Below are 23,268 nucleotides of genomic sequence, written 5' to 3' on the forward strand. Positions count from 1 at the left end.
GCATAGACAAATGAGTGTCTACTCATAATAGCTCCAGCCGACGCTGGAGATGCAAAAACATTGACAGACCTAATAATTGCAGAGCTGATAAAAACAGGACTTGACGCGTCAAAAATATTAAGTCAGGTGTACGACGGGGCTTCGGTAATGGCTGGGAAGCACGGTGGGGTGCAAAAGTTGTTGCAAGAGATATTGGAAAGAGAAATCCCCTATGTGCACTGCTTAAATCACCAACTCCATCTGGTAGTTATCCACGCACTGGCAGCAGAGAAAGCTGTCACTGATTTCCTCGAGGTTTGTTGTTGCCTGTACAAATTCTTCAGAAAGCCCACTGTTGCTGCACAGTATAAAGGTGGGCGGTTAAAACGACTTCTTGATCAAAGGTGGACGGGACATTTAGCCACCGTGTCTGTGATCATAGGATCTTTAAAGGATATCGCATCCTTACTGTCGGAGATTGATGCAGAGCGCGCCTACGGTGCAGAGATGAGGATGGAGGCTATTGGGCTTTTGCGGGAAGTCTCTGGGCCTGCCTTCATGTTCATTGCTATCTTTGTACAAAAACTGCTGATGTTGTTAGATGGCCCTAACAGACTCTTGCAGGCAGAGGACATGGACTTGCTAACGGGGTTGGAACTGGTGGCGAGTGCTACAGAGTGCGTGAAGAAACTCCGCTCTGAGGATGAGTTCACTGATCTGTGGAACAAGGCCAACGATGCTCGCACTTCTACACCTGCACCACCAAAACGGAGACGCACAATGCATAAGAACTTGGAACAGTTTGTAGTTTTGGAGACTACAGGACAAAACAATGACAAGACGGAACTGCAGAGGGTTTTTTTTTACAGCGCAATTGACACTGTGCTTGGAGACATCACTCAGCGCTTCAGTGAGCGCAACACACAACTCGCCCGTTCACTCACTGCCTTGAATCCTGAAAATGGCACGTTTTTGGATCCCCACTTGCTCCAGCGCATCATGACATTAACAAAGTCAACCATCAGTGAAACAGAGTGTGTGGTTGCAAAGCAGTTTATTCGCTCACAGACAGAAAAGCAGCCAAACGAGAGATTGACAACACAAAAACTCCTCTCAACATACTACAAAACGCTGGAAGCCATGCCAAGTGTAGTGACTGCTATGAGACTTGGACTAACATTTGGTGCGTCCACTGCCATGTGTGAAAACTCATTCTCAACATTGAGGAATGTCTTCACTGACCATCGACGGTCCATGCGCCATGCACGCAAGGCACAACTGGTACAGCTGGCCTTCGAGAGAGACCTCACACGTAAATGCCTGAATGAATGGAAGGAGAAGGTCCTCACAAGATTCCACACCGAGACACATCGCCTGCAGCTCTTCTGACAGTGAGTGCAGCGGTATAAAAACTATACGAGGAGTTCAGATTGTGTGTGTGACTGCTGGTGATGCGTGTGTGGTTGTGGTTGAAGTGTGGTTGTGGTCAGCACCCGCCGTGGGCGGCTGCTTTGTACTTCTGATGTTTAAGTTAAATGTTGTGTTTGGTGCTTTGCATATCCCATATCTAGTGCTTTGTGCATAACCTTACCCCTGTGTAATTGACTGCTTTAAATGCGGACCTTGTGGTATCTTCAGGCTGGTCGTATTTGCTGTTGATAGTTCAACGTGATGATCGCAGGTCATAGCCGACGGTATCTTATTTAAAAGTGCACTGATTCTGGTGCCAACCTCCCCCATTTAGTTATTGTATCTCTGGTATATTAATTTTCTAATGCCAATTCTTCACAACACCTTGTATAAGTGCACCTGAATTGGTGCCAATTGTTTAATCATTGAATATTTGCATTGTGAATGTGCCAGTTTGTTGCGGCTCTCCTGCATTCGAATAATTTTAGGCCAAAAACATCAGAACATATTAAATCTTGCTGAGATCAATTTGGTTCATATGTGACGGCAACCTCAGTATAGATGTGTCAATGCTGCATGAATATAATAGTATACCAGGTTATCAAAATATTAAATATAATAATTGTGCTCCCCCCCCCCATCCAGTTCATATGCCCCCCTTAATACTGAGCCCTGGCTATGGGCCTGCAAGTGGTGATCACCCACTTGAAGTGGACAAATGCATCCCAAGTATTTCAGCTCATTGCAACTCCATGTCAATTCCTGAAAAGGTATTGGGAACTCTGTGATCTGCATTAGTCCAATCAGAAGCCCAGAACTTTTTCTCCAATTTATTGTAGCAGATGATGCTGTTGAGTAGACCTGCTGACAATCATAAACGGCTTGCATATCCCTTGCACTGCTGGCAAAAACAAGGATGTCATCTGCATATGCAGAAAGTATGAGGGAGAGCCCGGTGTTTGGTATCAGAATGCCAGTTAGCCTTTGCCTCATCAAACAAAGGAAGGGTTCGATGCACAGGGAATAAAGTTGGCCGGTCAAGGGACATCCTTGTCTTATTCCTCTTCCGAATGGAAAGAGGGCAAGCAAGTGACCATTGACTTTAACTAGGCATTCTGCCGGCATGTACAAAGTCTCGATCATGCCTAAGTATCTCCTCCCTTCCCCAAAATTTAGCAGGGTCTCAAAGAGGTAATCGTGGTTCATTTGGTTAAAAACTTTCTCTTGATCCAAGGAAAGGAATCCAACTTGAGTCTGAGTCTTGTCCGCATACTGTATTATGTCTCTGACCAGGGATATGTTGTCATATATTGTTCTGCCAGGGAAGGCGTATGACTGGTCAGGGCTGATTAATTTTGGTAACACCAGTCCCAGACGATTTGACAACATTTTTGCCATGATTTTGTAGTCCACGCACAACAGAGACATTGGCCGATAGTTCCTTATGTCTCTCAAGTCACCCTCCTTAGGAATCAAAGCCAAGGTTGCTCGCCTCCAAGACAGTGGCATTTGGCCTGTATCACAAGCTTCCTCAGCTGCACTGAGGTAAAGTCCGATCAAATCCCATACTTTGGTGTAAAATTCACAAGACAAGCCATCCACTCCAGGGGACTTATCCAGCAACAGGCTATGTAGGGCAATTGTTAATTCTTCCAGAGAAAATGGAGCTTCTAGTCGCTCAATGTATTCTGGAGTCACTTCAAGGAGGCTGTTCCACAAAGTTCCACAAGCATCCGCATCCACCTTCTTACCCGAGTAGAGTTGAGCATAAAAACCCGAAATTTGTTTGTGAACACGCTCAGGATCATTGAGCAAGGAGCCATTTTCTGCCAGAAAACTGGATATCGTCCTAAAGGCCCAGTCACACCTTGACGTTTTAGCCAGCATATGCCGATTTTTGGAAAATTTGTCTAAAACGCTGGTACACGTCGAATACGCTATGGGTAAGTTTTGATAACATTGAGAGCACGCTGAAAAACACTGCCATACGTCATTGTACGCTGGCTTTAAACGTTGTACTTTTCAGTTGTCCTCAAATTTTCCATGCTTGAAATTTTAAGACTTATGCCAGCGTATGACTCACACGTTCCACATAACGCTGGCCATAAGTTGTAGGCACGTCACACGATCGTTGACACACGTCGACACGCGTTACTTGTAAGTTACTCATAAGTCGAAACACGTCGAGGTAATGTTTAGCGTACCCGAAACTTATTTCTAACCTATGAGTTACGTGTTGTACTCACATTACGTGATCGGTGACACACATCGACACACGTTACTTGTAAGGTGCTCATAAGTCGAAACACATCAAGGTAATGGTTAGCATCAGTATTCCAGACTTCCTGGTTTTTTTGTTTTTTTTTAGGTTTTTTTTTTCTTCCTTCCTTCGGTATGATGGTGACTTTGACACTTCAATTTCTAGTGCGGTTATAATATAATATAATTAATAGGCTGCCGCTCAACGATTTAAATCCTAACCGCACTGTACACTGAACACTGTCATACCGAAGAAAAAAAAAAAAAACGGGAGTCTGGAACACTGACGCTAACCATTACCTTGACGTGTTTCGACTTATGAGCACCTTACAAGTAACGTGTGTCGATGTGTGTCAATGATCGCATATCGTGCGTACAACTTATTCCCATCGCATGCGGAGCGTGTGTCATACGGCAAGTACGTCGTAAAATTTTCAACATGTTTAAAATTACAAGACGTACTCCACTTACTACGACGTATGATAGCGTACTTTAGCGTTCTATTCACGCATACCAAACTTACCCATACCATATTCGACGTGCGCCAGCGTTTTAGACACATTTTTCAGAGGTCGGCATACGCTGGCAAGATCGCCAAGGTGTGACTGCGATGTTGACACTTCCATTTCTGCAGCGGTTATGATTTGAATCGTTGTGCGGCAGCCTTTTCATAACCTACGCCACGTCATCGTCGGCGATGCGTGCAGCGCGCTATGCATAAGTTAGACTATCGTTGGGCATAGGTTGTGAAGGCCGACAACAGGTTCAGCATTCGTTGGTATAAGTTATCTATAACACAACGAAACGTTCTGTGTCCATTACTTATACGTTATGCATAAGACCAAGTCGTTATGAATACGTCCGAATCTTTAAAAAAAACATCAAAAGTTCAACGTAAGCCAGCGTTTTACATACATTTTAATACGTTGCCATTGCTGGCTAAAACGTCAAGGTGTGACTGGGCCTTGAGTCTGCCTTTGCACTTTTCTTTTGAAAAGTTTTGAGACAACTCGGGGCATATTCATCCTCAATAAGAAACTGCAACCGAGAGTGAACGGATGTTCCTCGTGCCTTTACACGACTACACGCTTTGAGGGTGCTCTTCTTTTTCTCTAAGCGTGTAATTCAGCAGGGGAAAGTGTGGTCAAGCGCCGCTCAAGATGCACAATCCCTTTTCGAGCTTAGCAATTTCTACTCCAATTGCTTTGCTCGATCCATATGAGTATTCCTGGCAAAACAATTTCAGCCTTGCTTTCCCAACGTCCCACTGGAGTCCAAGTGAACAAAATCTCCTCTCCTATCCCTCCAGGCTTGCCAAAAGTTACTAAAGTTTAACAAAAAAGCTTCATCCTTGACTAAGGCATTGTTGAGATGCCAAAACCCAATGCCATGCCTTCCCTCAGCCAGGGAAAGCTTAATCCAGGCCAGATTATGAGCTGCAAAATGTGCAAATTGTATACCGGAGCAACTTACACTCCTGCACCAACGGTGAGACAAGTAAAATTGGTGTAGTCGGGATTGCGAGATATTACCACCCTGATGCGAGTGCAAGTAAATGATTTATCTGTGGGTTGCTGTACACACCAAATGTCTCTCAGGTTTAACAGTGTTGCCACTTGGTGTAATGCCTTAGCAGAAGGACTGTGCGGTTCCTTACCCACTATATCTAGGGAGGGATTGAGAATGCAATTAAAATCCCCTCCAAGAATCACACACTCTTCATCAGCCAAGGTTAGCATTAATATCCACAAGTGATGAAAGAACCGCACCCTTGCAGCTCCTATACATGGTGCATAAATGTTGACGAAGTTGACAATAAAATCTCCAAACCTTACCTTTACATGTAACAAATGACCTAAACTGACTTCATTTACAACAAGTATTTCAGGTTTCACACTTGGTGAAAAGAGGATAGCCACTCCGCAAGATGTATCCGTGAGGTGACTGAAAAAAGCCAATCCTTGCCATTGACTTTCCCATCGGAAGGCAGCCTCTTGGGTTGGGTGGATCTCCTGTAGCTAGGCTACTTCAAGTTTCTCCTTCAAACAGAATGACAGCACTTGGCGCAAACGGAATGCATCTTCACACCCGTTAACATTCAGTGATCCCAGGCGAAAACATAATGCTGTCATTACATATAATGAGAGTTATAGAAGGAGAAATGCAGTCTAAACCAACTCATGCTTAGCCCCATAACTTAGCGACTTTGCAAGAAACTTCCTGACTCGGACTTGCTCAGCCGAACCTGAAGTCTTGCTTTTTTGTCCATCTCTCCTCAGTATATACAGGGAATGCACGAGTGTTTTGTAGTCTTTCCACCGCTTTAGAACAGTTTCAACTTTCTCCCAACTGTGCAAACTTTCTCAAAGGACTCTAATATTTCATAGCCAGGAATACACGAATGATGCCAGTAGGGTAAGAATACTGATTCTGGCTCACTTTTCCCCATGTAAATGAATGGGGGATTTTCAGCGATTCATATTTTTTTTCCCTAAAAATAAATCCCCTTTTTATCCCAAGGTATATTTATTTGTCTCCCCTTTTAACCTGGAGGTTGAACCTCATTGAATTGAACACCTGGGGGTTGAACAGCTCACTCATTGAACCTATAAAGATTTGTTCATTCTCAAATTCCTTCAATAGTTTAATTTTCTTTGCACAATAATCCCCATCTAAAATATTGACAAACAAAACATTTGAATCTTTATATTTTTTAAGATACCCCTTTTGTGCCATTACGAAATGATAAACTTCTCTTAATGCTCTCATCTGACCACCTCCTGAGCCACATATCATTTTGAGATTATAGTAAATTGTTTTTTCATTGTTCAATTGATAACCATCAAAGTTTTCAGTCCATTCAAGGATATTCATTTTTTTCTTTACATCCTCTAACTTACTAGTTTTTAAATTAATTCGCTTATTTGTTTTATTTACCTTTGTTTTAGTTATTTTTTCAATAAGACTTATTTGATATTTTTCACATTCATTATGTTTTCCATTTATATACCAAGACTGAGATTTTCTCCACTCTTTAGTTTGATTAATACTTGGTTTAACCATTTATATATTGTGAAAAAACGCAGCGGTAGCCCTTGAAAAACCCTAACCCATCTTCCCATCGTTAAAACATAATCTATTTTATACACTCTATCATACAATATCCATATGGAACACAATCTATTCCATTATCTAAAATAAATCTCTTATCATCAAAGGCTCCTAATGCCTTTTTATTTACTTCTTCACTATATATGTTATGTTTATAACTTCTTATTGTATTCATTTTCCTATATTCTTCTTTCTTATTCATCAAACAATTATAATAATTTCTAAAAGTTATTGATTTCTTTATTACATATTTCTTTATTCCCTTTAACCTCTTATCAATCTGTTCACCATACGTATAAGCATATGCCTTTGCTCTCAATCCAATAAACTCACTCATTACTTTCCCACCCAACTCATCCTTAAACTTACCAATAACCTTTTCATTCTTTTTGGAAAATAACTCACTCTTCTTGCTGAAATTACTTGTATCATATACTCCAATATTTTTCTTCATATCTTCATAAACATCATCAGTTTTTATATCTAGGATAAAACTATCAGTATCCATATACAACAATGAAACATTTTCACCATACTCTTTCTTTAAGTCATTATACAAATAATCATACATCAATATCTTTGATAAATCAAGAACTGCTGTTCCAATATAAATTGGTTTATCCATTACAATACTTTCCTTTTTCACATGAATTGCAGAAAAGTTCTCTGAAAAAACCTCTTCTCTCTCAAAACTTGGTTTATTTATCAATCTCGAAGCTTCTTTCCAAGATGTTGCGAATCTAATGTTTTGTCTGTTTCTAACATTTTCCATAGTCTTTCCAAATACAGCATTATTCATTAATTTATAAAAGTCCCCTTCAAATTTTACTTTGGTATTTGCTCTCATATCTGTATTAAATTGAATATACTTTTTCACCCAAGGACTTTGTTTAAATTTTAAAACTCTATGAATTTTAGCTACTCTCAATCCTTCTCTCAAAAACTGTTTTAAGCTTCTCTGATGTAAAACATATCCCTCTTTATCATAGAATGTTGTTAATAACTTTTCTGTTGATTTGCCTTTAATATTAAAACTTTTATGATAATCACTTAACCATTCTTTCTTTGGAGTTTCTTTCTCACATGCAAAAGGAAGATCTTTATGCTTATTATGAAGATCACTCAGGGTACCTCAAATCAACTTCAAAATAATAACCTTCTTCTTCGTCATTCAATTCCTCTTGAGAAGAAATAACAATATTCATCAAAGCCTTTTCATAATCCTTTTCTTCCACCCACTCTAATTTACCATAAGGCAGAGATTGAGACATTGCCCATCCATACAAATTATTAGCATCAAAATACATCAAATAATTACTATCTTTTCACTATCATAATTTGGGAGATATTTATTATTTGCTTTCGCATATCTTTTTGAACATACTTGTGATATTCCACCTCTCTTGGACTTCTCAATCATCAAAAGCATATCCACATCACTGATTAAATCTATATCTTGTTTTGTCATTTTTAACATTGCACTCCAAGCTAAACCAGGAGCTGTGAAATAGTGGGCAGGATCTAATCCATAACAATTTTTATTATGACAGAGTGATCTAAAAGCTTCAAACACATCAGCTAACAATAAAACATCTGTTTTTAGATATAAATCGTGATATTCTCCAAGGTTCTTTATCTTAAATATTTTCCATATTTCTTGTGCGTGTTTATATTCCTTATCACTTATCTCTTCTTCATAAAGGTTATTATAGAAACTTTCTTTTGAAGGAAGTTGTGTTTCTTTAAATCTCATAAATGAATCCATATAATCATAAGGATAAATTCCCTTACTTGTAAGAATTTTCTCTTTACTTTGAATTTCATTCCTTGTTTGAATTTCCTCTCTCGTAAGAATTCCTTCTTTAATCAGAATTTCATCTTTAATCTGAATTTCCTCTTTAGTTCGAATTTTCTTTATAATTAGAATTTCATCTTCAGTTAGAATTTCTTCATTAATTAGAGTTTCCTTTTTACTTTGAATTCTCTCTTTAATCTGAATTTCCTCTTGAGTGAGAATTTCCTCTTTTGGAAAGAATGAATTAAGATTTGGAAAAGAGTCCGTGGAGCTTAGATTTGATGCGAGGTAGGCTAGTGGTGTTCCCATAAACTTGTAAGAATCTAAAAACCTAATACGAGTTAAAGGTTTGTGAATATCATTTTTGAAAATGAAATATACTTTTGACTTGTGTTTGTTATAGCAGAAATATTCCCTGGTGTTTTTGAAAGTTCATTTATAAATAGATGTGTATCATAGTTGGCGCTGTTGTGAAGAAAGACTGGAATAAAAGAAGGTAATTTATAATTAAGATTACAACAGGAATGAGCGGGACCTCTATATTTACCAGTAAGATGACAATGGTCTCTAACTTTAGACTCCTTAATTTCCCCCTCACAAATATGACAGATATTGTTCATTCTAAATTCTAATTTTTCTTCTTTGGTTAATTTCATCGGTTCATTTGTTTCTTTCATTAATTTAGTGAGTCTTATACAATCCTTTTCTAATGTTTTTACAAACTCTTGTGAAGCATTTTTTCCACGATAATGTTCAAGTTTGTTATACTTTTCTCCAACAGATGATTTGATATAATAACAGAAACCACAAGGAATATGTTTTTGATATTTATTTGTATATGGTTCTTTTGGATTAGGAGAAGCAGTATTTATCTTTTTAAGGATACATTCAAAATCAGCGTATATCACAAATGGGTGCATGATAGATTTATTATAATCTTCAAAATAAATCTTTTCACCAGGTTTAGGCATTGTAATTACAGCTGATTTATGATTACTACAATATTTTGAATGTTGTTCAAATCGTTCTTTTTGTATGAAATGAATTAAGACATCGCTTACAAGGATATATTTTGTTTGCTGTTCTGAATACCTGAGAAGAGATTAATCTTGATAAATTATTGATGTATGTGTAATGTGAATTCTTTCCAACACTAAAATACAAAAAGGTCAATGTGTGTTTCTTCATTTTTATAGTTGTTTGAAATTTTTAATATTTGAACTTTGTTTGTATCCGTTAATCCATATACATTAATAGAAAGATTATTCTTTTTCTCAAATTTAGGAATATCTGTTAATGGCATTGGGAATTTAAAATCTTTAATGTCCAAGGTATTCTCATATTTCATATATTGTTTTACTCTTTCTGAATTACATTTTGGTGGATGTAAGTGAGCAAGAACAGACCAGAGAAAACATTTATTATCATTGTTCTTAATATTAACAACTGCCTTCTTTAGTTTTATTTCTTTTGGTAATTCAATATAAGAAGAAGCTTTAAGAGGGTTTGATTTTAGAATGTGTATATCTAAAAAGATGATTTTTTTTAATATTGAATCCACTTCCTACCACTGTATTATCAACATCCTCCTCTTGTCTTGATAGTTCTTCATAAACCCCACTATTCAAAAAATCTTGAAATGATGTTATAAAATGAAGATCTGTTCTCATATAAGGAGTTTGTTCTTCATCTTGTCTTTTCATATTCATTTTCACTCCCATATAAAACTTTAAAGTTTTCATTTCTTTTAATGTCTTTTTAATAAATTTTTCAACATCGGGTTTCACTATTTCAATTGATTCAGCTATTGATGATGGACCGGGTTCTCCAAATTGAAAAATCCTTATTTTTATATGCCCTTTAAATGCCTCATCAGTGTTTTTAATATAATAGTCTCCCTTTACTTTAAACTCATTTTTCTTGTGTTTTTGTGATTGAAGATGTTGATTATAACTACTCTTCAAAACATCCTTTGAACAGATATCACAATGTTTTCTTTCCAACTCAAGAGGAGATATTTGATGAAATAGATTAAATGTGTGTTTGTTGGTTCGGAGGTGTTTTCTATAATGTTTATATTCGTGATTACAAACATCGCAGTACGTTGTATTCACCATATTTATAGAATAAAACTTTGCTTAAACTAAAATTTTCTTGATGAAAATTTCGTTTAATTTATAGGTGAATCTGTGCTTAAAAACATTTTATCCTCCAACTTTTTCACTTAATAAATACAATGTTTCAAGACACAAAAGACAAGTTTCAATCAATCTCTTCATCTGTTAAAGATACTGAGAAATATGTCAAGGATGTAAAATTGAACAAAGATAAATATAACAACTATTGGATAAAAACTATTATGGTAAATAATATGAGTTCTTCAATTTCCTTCAGTGGAAGGGCTTTTAGTATACCTGGTAGAACATCAATTAAAGTATCTCTAAAAAAGTTTCTCCTCTCCTTCTAGTAATATATTCAAAACTAGAAAAAGCAATGAAACAAGAAAAAGTATCAAAGAACAAAAACCTTATGGATGAAGCTTTAGAAAGAAAAGATAAGACCATCTGTAATATGCAAGGAGAAATTTGTATTTTTTTCAACAACCCTAAAGATGTAAATCTTGATGAAATAAAGGATGTTAATATATCAGGTGAAATGACATTTCGTTCAATAGTAGTTAACGATAATTTTAAAATTACCTTTAATATAAAAAATGTTGTAGTTGAATCTGATAATGAAAAAAAAATATCGATATCGATGGTAATATACAACTGAAAGTATAGATGAATTTCAGTTTAAGTAAAGTTTTACTTTATAAATATGCTAGACTTTCCTGATTCTCCATATGACAAATTTGAGAATTGTCCTGCGTGTGAAAGACGGGGATTAAACACAGAGTCAAAAGCCTATAAACAATGTATATTCTGTGATTATCTTCTAATTAATGATAATAAAAAATATAAAAAGGAAAATAATTCTTTTAGATTTACACCAAAAATGAATTACTTTACAAGATTGATTAGAGAAATGAATGTAAAGTATGAGGATGATAACACACCTTTCCTTACAAGGGAAGAAACTGAACGTATAAGAGAAATGTTCAAAGGATTGTTGTTGTATATTATTCATGGATGTAATTTTCAGGGAAATATCAACACAAGATATTGTATAAATAAAATAATGGATTATCTTGAAATTAAACCTGAACTTAGGATAAAATATAGAGTTTCTAAAAAAGCCAATAATAAATTAACTAATCTGTTTTTCAAATATATAAATGAATGATTTTTTACCTATTTGGGAAAATAAGATAAAATTTAACAACCATAAAAATCTCCCAAATTCATTAAGATGTCTCATAGTTGGTTCAAGTGGATGTGGAAAAACCTGCTTACTTTTAAAAATGCTCCTCACTCCCAACTTTTTAGATTATGATAATTTAATAATTTTCACAAAGTCGAGTTTTCAACCAGAGTATCAACTACTCTCACAAGGTTTTAATGCTGGTCTTCAAAAAGAAGATATAATCGGTTTATTTAAACGTCAAAAAAACCTAAATGATTATAACATTGAAGATATAATTCAACTATTTTGTGATACACAGATATGTAAAAAGAAATCAAATCCTATAACTTGTATTCTTAGTGATAATACGGATGATATACCGTCTCCCCAAGATTTGGATAAATCAAAAAGAACCTCGTTATCTTTGATGATTGTGTTAATGAGAGAAACCAAACGGTAATGGACAGCTACTACACAAGAGGGAGACATTCTTCTTGTAATTGTATTTATCTTAGTCAATCGTACTTTCAACTTCCTCGCTGCTCCATCAGAAACAATGCTAATACTTTTATTTTATTCAAGTTAAATTCAATAGATATCAATAATTTTTGGAGAGATAATTGTTCTACATTATGTAGTAAAAAGAAATTTGAGGATTATATGAAGCACACGACTGAAAAATATAAATATATTGTTGTGAAACAAGATGAGATATTAAGGGATATATTTTTTGTTTTATAAACAATTACATATATAAATGACAACTATTATTATAAATCTTGTGGGTAAATCTGCTTCTGGAAAAAACTTTCATAAATCAAGGTTCTTGTGTAGTACAAATGAGAATATTGTAAATTTACTTAAAAACACCCCGTGATACGCATTGTATCAACAACAACTAGAGCAATAAGACCTGGAGAAGTAAAAGGTGAAGATTATCACTATATTTCAGTGGAGGAACATATGCGATTGAGGAATGAAGGACAAATATTTGAGGAGGTTTCTCTTGGTACAACAAAAAATTCACATTGTAAGAGTGAGTTAAAGAAACTAAAATCTGGTGGTGTTGGGATATTAGAAACTAATCCAGAAGGAACGAGACAAATTATTAAATATCTGAGCGGAGTGAAGATTTTATCATTCGGTTTTGATGTTGATGAAGAAACTCAACACAAACGTATGAAAAGCAGAGATGTAAGGATTAGTGAAGAAGAAATTACAACTCGCATTAATGTTAATAAAGAATTTGATGAAATATTTAAAGAAAAGGATTTATTTGAACACATCTACTTGAATGATGAAGAAAAGGAAAATTTCCCTGTTGATCTTTACAATTCATTAAATGATATTTTACAATAAATAAATGGATACAAAAGAAAGAGCAAGAAGATTTAAGGAACATCAAGAGTTGGTTTCAAAAGTTGTAAAACAACAGGAAGACATAAAGAAGAAACGCAGACAGAAACTAACGGGCTAAGAAGCATTTGAAAAAAAAACAAGAGAAATTTTTTAAACCACTTTTAAAAACTTCCCAAGAAAAAATGAAAGATGTTTCCACAGTTCCCACAGTAGAATATACTCCTAGAAAGCTTCAAATGTTAAAAGATTTCAGTCAAATGACGGAGGAAGAATTAGAGCATATTGGAGAATTAGAACATGATGAAGGTTTATTTCAACAACTGGAAGAGATTAATCAACCCCCTGATTATATTGTGAATGCTGTTCAAAACAATGAATATTCAGCGGATTCAAAAACCAAAGCAGGACTCATTCCAACAGAACAACCAGCAATATTTCATCTTGTTCAAGAAAAGGTATTGCTATTTAATGATGAATTAAGGTTCTTAAGTTCTGCTCAACCCCCTGTTAAACTAACTCCGAGATTAATGTTTCTTCTCACAAAAGATGGAAGACAAGGTTCAACTGTGAGGGATGAATCAAAGTATATTGATAAACCATTAGATATGGAAAATAATGATGATAGAGTATATATTGATTTGCTGAACACTCTAAATTATAAGGTTATTCTTTCTGGTAAAAGTAGGAAGAATGAGAAGGAGAAACACATTATTCAGGCTTTAAGTATCCTTGGTTCAGGTATTAGTTTTCTTCCAAATGACCCATCGCAATTAGTTAATAGACTGTTATTGTTGTTCGGCAGTAAGAAGGCTGGAAATAACAATTGTTTTAATGAAGCATCAGCCATTTTAGACCAGTTGATGAACATGAAAATAATTAATAAATCTCAATATAAAGACATTTTATCTCATATTAAATAAGATGAGAAGCACAATCCTGAGTTTTAATTTCACAACAAGCGACCACACATCTTCATTCCCATACCCACTACAACTTGACACAACAAAAGAATATGAGGCATCTTTATTGTCCATGGAGACTTATAATACCTTATTTAATATAACCGAGAAAAATGACAAGTTTAGTTATAATCCGGGAAGTGGATACAAAACGATAACAGTCTCACCCGGAGCATACGAGATTTCTCAAATATCTTCCGAAATTGCTCGTCTTATGAAAGAACAGGGTGATGAACCAAAAATATTGTTATAAACATTCAAAAACATACTTCAAAATCAACGATTAAAGTTAAAAATAACTACAAGGTTGATTTCACAATTGATAATTCATTTAGAGAGTTATTAGGTTTCTCCTCAAAAAGATTGAAACTAATGGGACGTTTTACAGTGATAATGTCATTCAAATATCCTCAGGAATAAATTCGGTGTTAATTCACTGTGATTTGATTGATGGTGCTTATAATGATGGATTAAAAACAAATACAATATTTTCATTCAGCGCATACTCAACCCCAATTGGTTATAAATTCAATATGGAGCCTAAAAATTTGGTTTATCTACCTGTGTCAGGAAAAACCATACACAGAGTAAATTTTAGGATAACCGACCAAGATAATCGTGTGATCTCTTTTAATGGAGAAGTTATATCCATCAGAATTCACCTACGTGAAGTTTTTCAATAAATAAATACGATGGTTATTGTGAGGAAGCACGAGTTGGGAAAATATAAAATAATTACAGGGGATGGGATGTTCCTTTCCCCGTACTACAAGGGTGAAGGTATGTATCTTGGTAGAGGATACTATAAACCTAAGAGACAAAGGGGTGTAGGACATCAATTTAGAGGAGATGGGATAATTGATACTCTCATGGGTATTGGTTCAACTATTCTTAAACATAAAGACCTAATTGGTTCAACTGCTTCTGCTGTGGGAAATGTAGCAGGTGCTGTAAGAGTATAAAAGATGCTCAGAAAGAATCTCATAAATTACAAGCAATAAAAGAAATTAAGAAAGGTAAAACTCAGTTGTCCCCCCAAGAACGACAGAAAATAATTCAAATACTTGGATCAGGGTTTCAAAAGTTTTAACATCTTTTTTCCTAAATAAATACAAGTATGGAAGCAATTTATAGTATCTATGATTTGGATGATACTATTATTATCTCAAACTCCACTAAAAAAGAAGATTACTTCAAGGTAAATGCAATAACTGGAACAGACTGGAATACAAATGGTACAAAAAGTTTTGAAATAAATAATCAACAAACCTATTTGAATCTCTCCGAAAGTTTCTTGTTGTGTAAATTTAAATTCACTAAGGCTGGGAATAACACAAACGCTACACTTGTAAATGATTTCTTCTGGAAAATGTTTGATAGTGTGCGATTGTATATTGGAACACAAGAAGTTGAAGCGGTTGATTATGTCTCTGCTGTATCTGAAATGATGAAATTTACACTCTATACATTCAGTGATAGAATGGGAAAGGGGTCTGTCGAAGGTTTTATGTCTGATATGTCAACGGGAACAAACACAGACCCTGGATATATTCAAAGGAAAGGAATGTATAATGATGATACAAAAGCAGAAAATAGTTTTACTGTGGCAGTTCCTCTTAAAGGTATATTTGGATTTTGTGATTATGATAAAGTTCTGTATGGTCTTAAAATTAGATTTCAACTACAAAGGAATGATAATGAAAATAGATTGCTTTTTGGTGTTGGTAATGCTTTTGGTGATCAGAATAAATTTGTAATTGAGGAGATGAGTTGGTATATCAGTGAATATACTCCTAATCTTAAAACAGAAGAGATGTTGAATCGGAGACTTAACTCAAAGAAACCACTCAGTGTATCATACCTCAAAAGAAGATGTCAACACGTTAAACTCAATCAAACTACTTACACGTGGAATTTGGGTGTTCTGGAAGGAAAGCCACGATATCTGTGGATGATTTTTAAAAAGCCAGATGGTGATACTGCGACTGATAAGAATAATGCATTGAGTGATAATGCTAAGGTGAAACAACTTCGCGTTTCTCTAGATGGAACATTTTATCCACGAGATAGATTGGAAATTAATTGGGAAAAAAATGATTTTGCTGAAGCATACAAGTCTTACCAAAAGGTGTGTGAAAGTAATGGAAATAAAGAACCTATTTTGGATATGACAGCATTTAAAAGTTTGTATACAATCTATACGTTTGACCTGAGCGCTCAAAAAGAAACTATAAAGTCTAATCGAGTGGATACTTCCCTATACATTGAAAGAGGAGAGAGTGAAGAAGTTGATACATATTGTTTGCTTTTGGAAGAAACAGAATTGCAGATTAACACAGATAATGGTGTGATGATTAGTCTCACATAATTTTTTGTTAAATAAATGAGTGGCAAAGTACCAACTGGGGTATATGTTAATCAAATCAATCTTCATAAACTATCATCTTGTGTTCAAAATCAAAAGCCTTGTACGATTAACGTTAATAAAATTCAGAGAAAAGGAGCAGTAAGAATTGATGTTTTGCTCACAAGAGAACAGGTTAAAATCTTGAATGACACTGGCTCACTTAAAATTAAAATGACAAAACCGATGTTAAAAAAATATTCAATAAGAGAGACGAGTGGAGGATTTCTCCCATTTCTAATTCCTTTATTTGCTGGTTTAAGTGCGGTTGGAGCATTGACGGGTGGTATTTCAACAGCGGTCAAAACTGCCAACGAAAGGAAGGCTCAACTCCAGGCTCAAAAAGAATTGGAAAGACATAACAAAGAGTTGGAGAAACAAATTAGTGGAAGTGGTGTAATTGTAGATTTTGCTGAAAAACTTGAAGGTCTGCCTGATAAAGCGAGATTGTTAGTTGGAGATATGCTTTCTTCTATAGCACAAGCAGGTGTAAAATTAACGAAAAGAGGTAATGGATTATATCTTTCTAATAAATAAATGAGCATTGATGAGTGGTTGAAAGAATTTGGAAGGAATACAACATCAAATTTACAACTTGCCAAATATTGTAAGAAATTAAAAATTCATAATGTGGTTATTTGTATGAGAGATGAATTAACAAATGTGTCGAAACATACAAAGAATATTATTATGAACTTAGAAGATAATGATGGGAACGGTTCTCATTGGGTTTGTATTTTTAATAGTCAAGACAAATATTATTTTGATAGTTTTGGTCTTCCACCACCTGTTGAAGTCATAAAATTCTTACAGAATGGTGTTTATCAAACATTTCAAGTCCAAGAATTAAATTCCAAGTGTTGTGGTCAATTATGTCTATATGTGTTATTTCAACTCAACAAAAATAAAAATTTTATGATATTATTTTTAATCTAATATAAATGACTTATGTTGGTAAAGATGGTTCTATCTTTGGTGTATCTCAAGAACTGGATATTGATTTATCAAATTATTACACAAAGGCACAGGCTGAACGACATAAATATAATATAAACAAAAATATTAACATGAAAAATGCTTATAAATTAAAAAATTATCCAAGCCCGACTGACGCCGAATGACTTGGTGAGATTAAGCGATTTATCACAATATATATACTTAAATAAACGGCTGTGTATTCTAAAGATACAGAAGTGTTGATATTATCTCCAGGTCATACAGAATTCACAGTTCGAATTAAAATAAATTTTTATAAAGAAGGGCGTATCGTTTGTATGAGAATAGAACAATGGGGGTATGATATGAATGATTTAGGGTATAATTGGTCATTTAAAATTAACCTCGAAGACCTGGAACAATTAAATCAGTCTCGTAAGGAAGAATATTATCCACTTGGTATTGAGAATGAGTTTTGTGGGGCTACGATTAGTAAACAACAAATAAAAGAATTTAATAAGGGTAAATATAATAATGGTTTTGCCCTTGTTTATCTCATGAAAACAGAAAAACAGGATTATATATAATAAGTAAGGAAATACAAAATGATTTAACTATGGGAAGATGGGGAGGTGTTTCGTGCATAATATTATTCTAACATATATTTCTAATACATAAATGACAGCAAGAAGGCTTCAAGAAAATTATCATTTCTGTGTTCAAGCATACCTTCAAGAAAAGGGTATTCGGTATTTTAATAAATATGTTCTACAACATAAGAATGAGGTATTTTCAATAAAAGATTGGCATTATGCTGATGTTGATAAACCGACAACTTTAGATTTAATTAGAATGTTAAATAATGAAAAAATTATAAGGTTAAGAAAAGGTAAGGCTCTTTTAGAAATTCAAAAGAAATTTTATTGGTTTCCTGTTGTAAAAAAAATTATTTTGGATACAGGAATAACAAGAAATCCTGATGAATATATGTATAATATTCTATGGGGTGTAAACGATTCAAGTATAGTAAGGGATGAGGAAGGAGTTGAAGAAGAGAGGAAGAGGAGGAAAAGGAGAAGGAGGAGAGAGAGAAGGAGGAAAGAGAGAATAGAGAGAGGGAGGAAAGAGAGAAGAGAGAGAGGGAGAAGAAAGAGAAGGAGGAAAAAGAGAAGAGAGAGAGGGAGGAGAGGGAGGAAAGAGAGAGAATAAATAAATATTATAGTATGGAAACCAGTGAGATTCAAAAAAGAATAGAGGTATTACAGAAAATAACTCAACCCACCAAGGAGGAATACAAAGAATTAACAAGTCTATTTGCAATACTTTCAACAAAACTATTAGCATCGTCAAGCTATTCATTTTAATTCAAGTTTTTTCTTAAATAAATGGAGGAGAGAGTGAAGGCATTTCTAAGGATTCTTTATGTTTTAAAAATTAAGATTCAAATGTGCATGTTGGAAACTAAAAAGGTTTTTGCACTCTGCAGAAATTTTTCTCATAAATAAATGAGTTATTGTCTCAAATGTAAAAGAAAACTAATACTAAAAATATTTCATATATTAAAAGTAAAAATAACAGGGTTATACAAAAAGGTATATGTTCGGTGTGTGGTTCAAAAAAAATCAATTTATCTCCAAACACAAACTCGGAGGAGATATACAAAAGTTTTTATCAGGAAGTAAATTTACAACTACTGGAATACCAGGGGAATTACATCTTCCAGGGTATTCTTTCTGTGGTCCAGGCACAAACTTGGATAAAAGATTAGATGAGGCAAACAATCCTAAATCCTGGAGTAAACCAATCAATAGAGTTGATGAAGTGTGCATGAGACACGATATTGATTATGGGAATACTACAACGTTGGAAGAAAAGCATGAAGCCGATAGAGAAATGTTGTATAATTTGTCTCTGATACAAAATCCAACCTTGAGAGAAAAAGTTGATAGGTTCATCGTGAAGAAGATGATTAGTGCTAAATTGAAACTTGGACTTGGAAATTCAAAAAACTTATAGGCTCTAATGATGCCATTAAGACTGAAGAGCAATTAGCTGATGAATTACATAAACCAATATTCACAAAGTTTCAGAGAAGGAAAGTTTATTCCAAGGAAGTTGATTATATCTGGTCTGCTGATTTGATTGAACTCAATAATGATAAGGGGTACAAGTATGCTTTAACCGTTATTGATTTGAGGAGTAGATATGCGTGGGTTGTCCCTTTTAAAAAGCAAAACAGGTAATACTCTTATGTTAGCTTTTCAACAGATATTTAATAAAAGTAAGAGAAAACCTAAGAAATTGTGGACTGATGAGGGTAGAGAGTTTTATAACAAGACATTTATGAATTTTCTAAAAAAATAACAGTATTACATTATACAGTACCTTTAATGAAGGGAAGGCAGTTGTTGTTGAACGTTTTAATCGTACCTTAAAAGAGAGACTATATAAAAAATTCACACAACTCGGTTCACAACAATGGTCGTCTTTTATTCAGGATATTGTGGATAAGTATAATGACACGATTCACACGTCAACGAATATGAAGCCATCAGAAACATTTACAAAATTAAAATATGAAAAAGAGATTAATGTCAGAAAACCTAAGTTCAAAGTTGGTGATATCGTAAGAATATATAGGTGGAAATCTCATTTTGAAAAGGGTTTTACTGAACGATGGACGAAAGAACTTTTTAAAATTGTTGATGTAATAGATACCGTTCCTTGGACTTATAAAATATATGATTTGGAAGGGGAAGAGATTTTAGGTTCATTTTATTCACAGGAATTACAAAAGACAAAACTAAGCAGATAATACACCTTTGTGGACACTCGAGGGCCAAGTCCGAGGTGTATAACAGTATATAATGTGTGTCAAGGGGGACGTTCTTAGATCTGTGAACCCCAAACACAGAATCCTCAACTGAATAGTCAAGGCTTAACTTTTGTTTGTTGATGTGTATGTGTGTGTGTGTCCCAACCCTCACATTCAAAATCTCAACCCCAACCCTCACATTCAAAATCTCAACCCCAACTCAATCCTCACCCAACACAGTCTTTTTCAAAATGAGATTTCCACCTATATATATATATATATATATATTTTACGTTTTTTTTTTTTTTTCTCTTCTTCCAATTCTGTCTTTTAAGGCTTTCAGGTTTGATGACATAGAAAGAGGGAGTAAGAACTTTCTTGATAGGTTTAGATCCCAAAGAGTGATAGCAACTCCAAAAGTCTCCAAAATATAAATAAATAAAATAATAATAATAATAAATAAATAAATAAATAAATAAAAGCCCCCAAAAAAGTTTCAAGTGTCCAACATAAACCCAACTTTCCAAGTCTTCAAGGTATAACCACATTCCCGTTGAGTTTCCAAGATATGTATCACATTGTGAGTTATCAATCCAGAACCCACATTTCAAGTATTCAAAGTAAAACCAACTTACAAAGTCTCTTAAGGATAACTCATTTACTGATTTTTTCAAAATTTGTGAGTCTCCAAGGTAGGACCCATATTTAGAACCATCTTGGCAGAACCCTTTTCCTGAGTCTCCAAGGTAGTTATTTAAACCATCAAGGCAGAACTCATTTCTTGATTTTTTCAAAATTTGTGAGTCTCCAAGGTAGGCCCCATATTTAGAACCATCTTGGCAGAACCCTTTTCCTGAGTCTCCAAGGTAGTTATTTAAACCATCAAGGCAGAACTCATTTACTGATTTTTTTCAAAATTTGTGAGTCTCCAAGGTAGGCCCCATATTTAGAACCATCTTGGCAGAACCCTTTTCCTGAGTCTCCAAGGTAGTTATTTAAACCATCAAGGCAGAACTCATTTACTGATTTTTTCAAAATTTGTGAGTCTCCAAGGTAGGCCCCATATTTAGAACCATCTTGGCAGAACCCTTTTCCTGGAGTCTCCAAGGTAGTTATTTAAACCATCAAGGCAGAACTCATTTACTGATTTTTTCAAAATTTGTGAGTCTCCAAGGTAAAACTTGTATTCTGGCTCATCAAGGTATAACTTATTCAGTGGGTATTGTCTTGATAACTCACAATGAGTACTATTGCTGTAAAACTCTTTTTCAGGATTTTGTTGGTCTCCAAGGTATAACTCTTTGGTTGGGTCATCAAGGACGAACTCGTTCTGTGGGTCTTGGTCGCTCATAAGGTCTTCAACCAAGCCAACAATTTCGCCCCAAGTTGTAGCAAAAGCAGTATTTTCATTTCGTATTTCAGACACAATTTCCTGTGAGAGAAAATAATAATGTATTAATTAAGTTATTTAATTATTAAATGAGTATGCTTCAATCAAAGTTTGAAAATAGGAAAATAAAAAAATCTTACCTCAATAGATAAGAGGTTTGAATCCAGTTCATCAACTTGAAGGTTTAGTTCCATAGAAGACAGAGAGTTCGAGACAAGCACACAAAACACCATTGCCAGCAAAACAAATGTTTAAAATGGAGCCTGGGTTTGAAGCTTTTATAGAGAAAGACTGGTGGGTGTGGTTTCCTTTGGAAATTCCCTGGGCAAGCCTAGGCAAGCCTTCATTGGGAAATTTTTCAAAACCATAACATCCTGTAATTTTCTAGTGATTTCTTTGTGAGTCAGAGATGAACTGGAAATGATGTAAGAGTGGGCGGGGCTTAGCAAAAGTAGGCGGAGCTTAGGAAAAGTGGGCGTGGCTTAGAAAAAATACCTTATGAAAAGTGGGCGGAGCTTAGGAAAAGTGGGCGTGGCTTAGGAAAAGTGGGCGTGGCTTAGAAAAAATACCTCATGAAAAGTGGGCGGAGCTTAGCAAAAGTGGGCGGGGCTTAGCAAAAGTGGGCGGGGCTTAAAGAAAAGTGGGCGGGGCTTATTGAATACCTTGTGAAAAGTGGGCGGGGCTTAACAAAAGTGGGCGGGGCTTAAATAAAAGTGGGCGGGGCTTAACAAAAAATAACCTGTGGCTCAGGAGGTGGTTAAACAAGAGCATTAAGAGAAGTTTATCATTTCGTAATGGCACAAATGGGGTATCTTAAAAAATATAAAGATTCAAATGTTTTGTTTGTCAATATTTTAGATGGGGATTATTGTGCAAAGAAAATTAAACTATTGAAGGAATTTGAGAATGAACAAATCTTTATAGGTTCAATGAGTGAGCTGTTCAACCCACAGGTGTTCAATTCAATGAGGTTCAACCTCCAGGTTAAAAGGGGAGACAAATAAATATACCTTGGGATAAAAAGGGGATTTATTTTTAGGGAAAAAAAATATGAATCGCTGAAAATCCCCCATTCATTTACATGGGGAAAAGTGAGCCAGAATCAGTATTCTTACCCTACTGATGCCCTGAGGGCAGTTCCGATTCAATCCCCGTTAATGATCCCTTATCCCCTTCCCAGTCACCGATGCTCTCCTCATCTTCGCTGTCTGGGAGCTCATGGTCTTTCTCCTTTGGTACATCTGCAATGTATGACAAAACTTCTACCTTGTTCTCACTTAAAACTGACTTTGCACCTTCTCCTGGTGACACAGATGAACACTCCACTGGTACTAACGAAGCAGTCCGCTTGGCAAAGCTACAGGGATTGAAGACGCTTCGATGGTAAGAACAGGGAGATCATCCGTTTGAGGTGCTACGGTAGAACTGTGCTCGATTTCACTGTCTACATCTACTGTGGACGTTATGGCAGCACTCAAGACCTGGGTCAGTGCAGGTAATGCCTTTGTCGCTTGTAAAACCAGTACCTTCTGCCTGCCTGTCACAACAAGAAGGGGTTCTGCAGTA

General features: G+C 35.1%; 1 protein-coding gene across 1 annotated transcript in view; it reads right to left on the bottom strand.

Moving 5' to 3' along the window:
- LOC147018114 (inositol 1,4,5-trisphosphate-gated calcium channel ITPR1-like) overlaps window positions 1-23,268 on the bottom strand; it is a 489,954-nt gene that overhangs the window by 97,681 nt on the left and 369,005 nt on the right. The window contains exons 51-53 of the mRNA XM_085900071.1: window positions 23,039-23,239; window positions 22,823-22,943; window positions 2,056-3,238 (exon numbers count right to left, since the gene is read on the bottom strand). Of these exons, the coding sequence (XP_085756197.1) occupies window positions 2,056-3,238; window positions 22,823-22,943; window positions 23,039-23,239 (1,505 nt within the window). The remainder of the gene's footprint in view (window positions 1-2,055; window positions 3,239-22,822; window positions 22,944-23,038; window positions 23,240-23,268) is intronic.

The sequence above is a fragment of the Eptatretus burgeri genome, chromosome 10 (assembly GCF_056783735.1).
Source record: "Eptatretus burgeri isolate ZD-2024b chromosome 10, Ebu_testis_v1, whole genome shotgun sequence".
In the NCBI taxonomy this organism is placed as follows: Eukaryota; Metazoa; Chordata; class Myxini; order Myxiniformes; family Myxinidae; genus Eptatretus; species Eptatretus burgeri.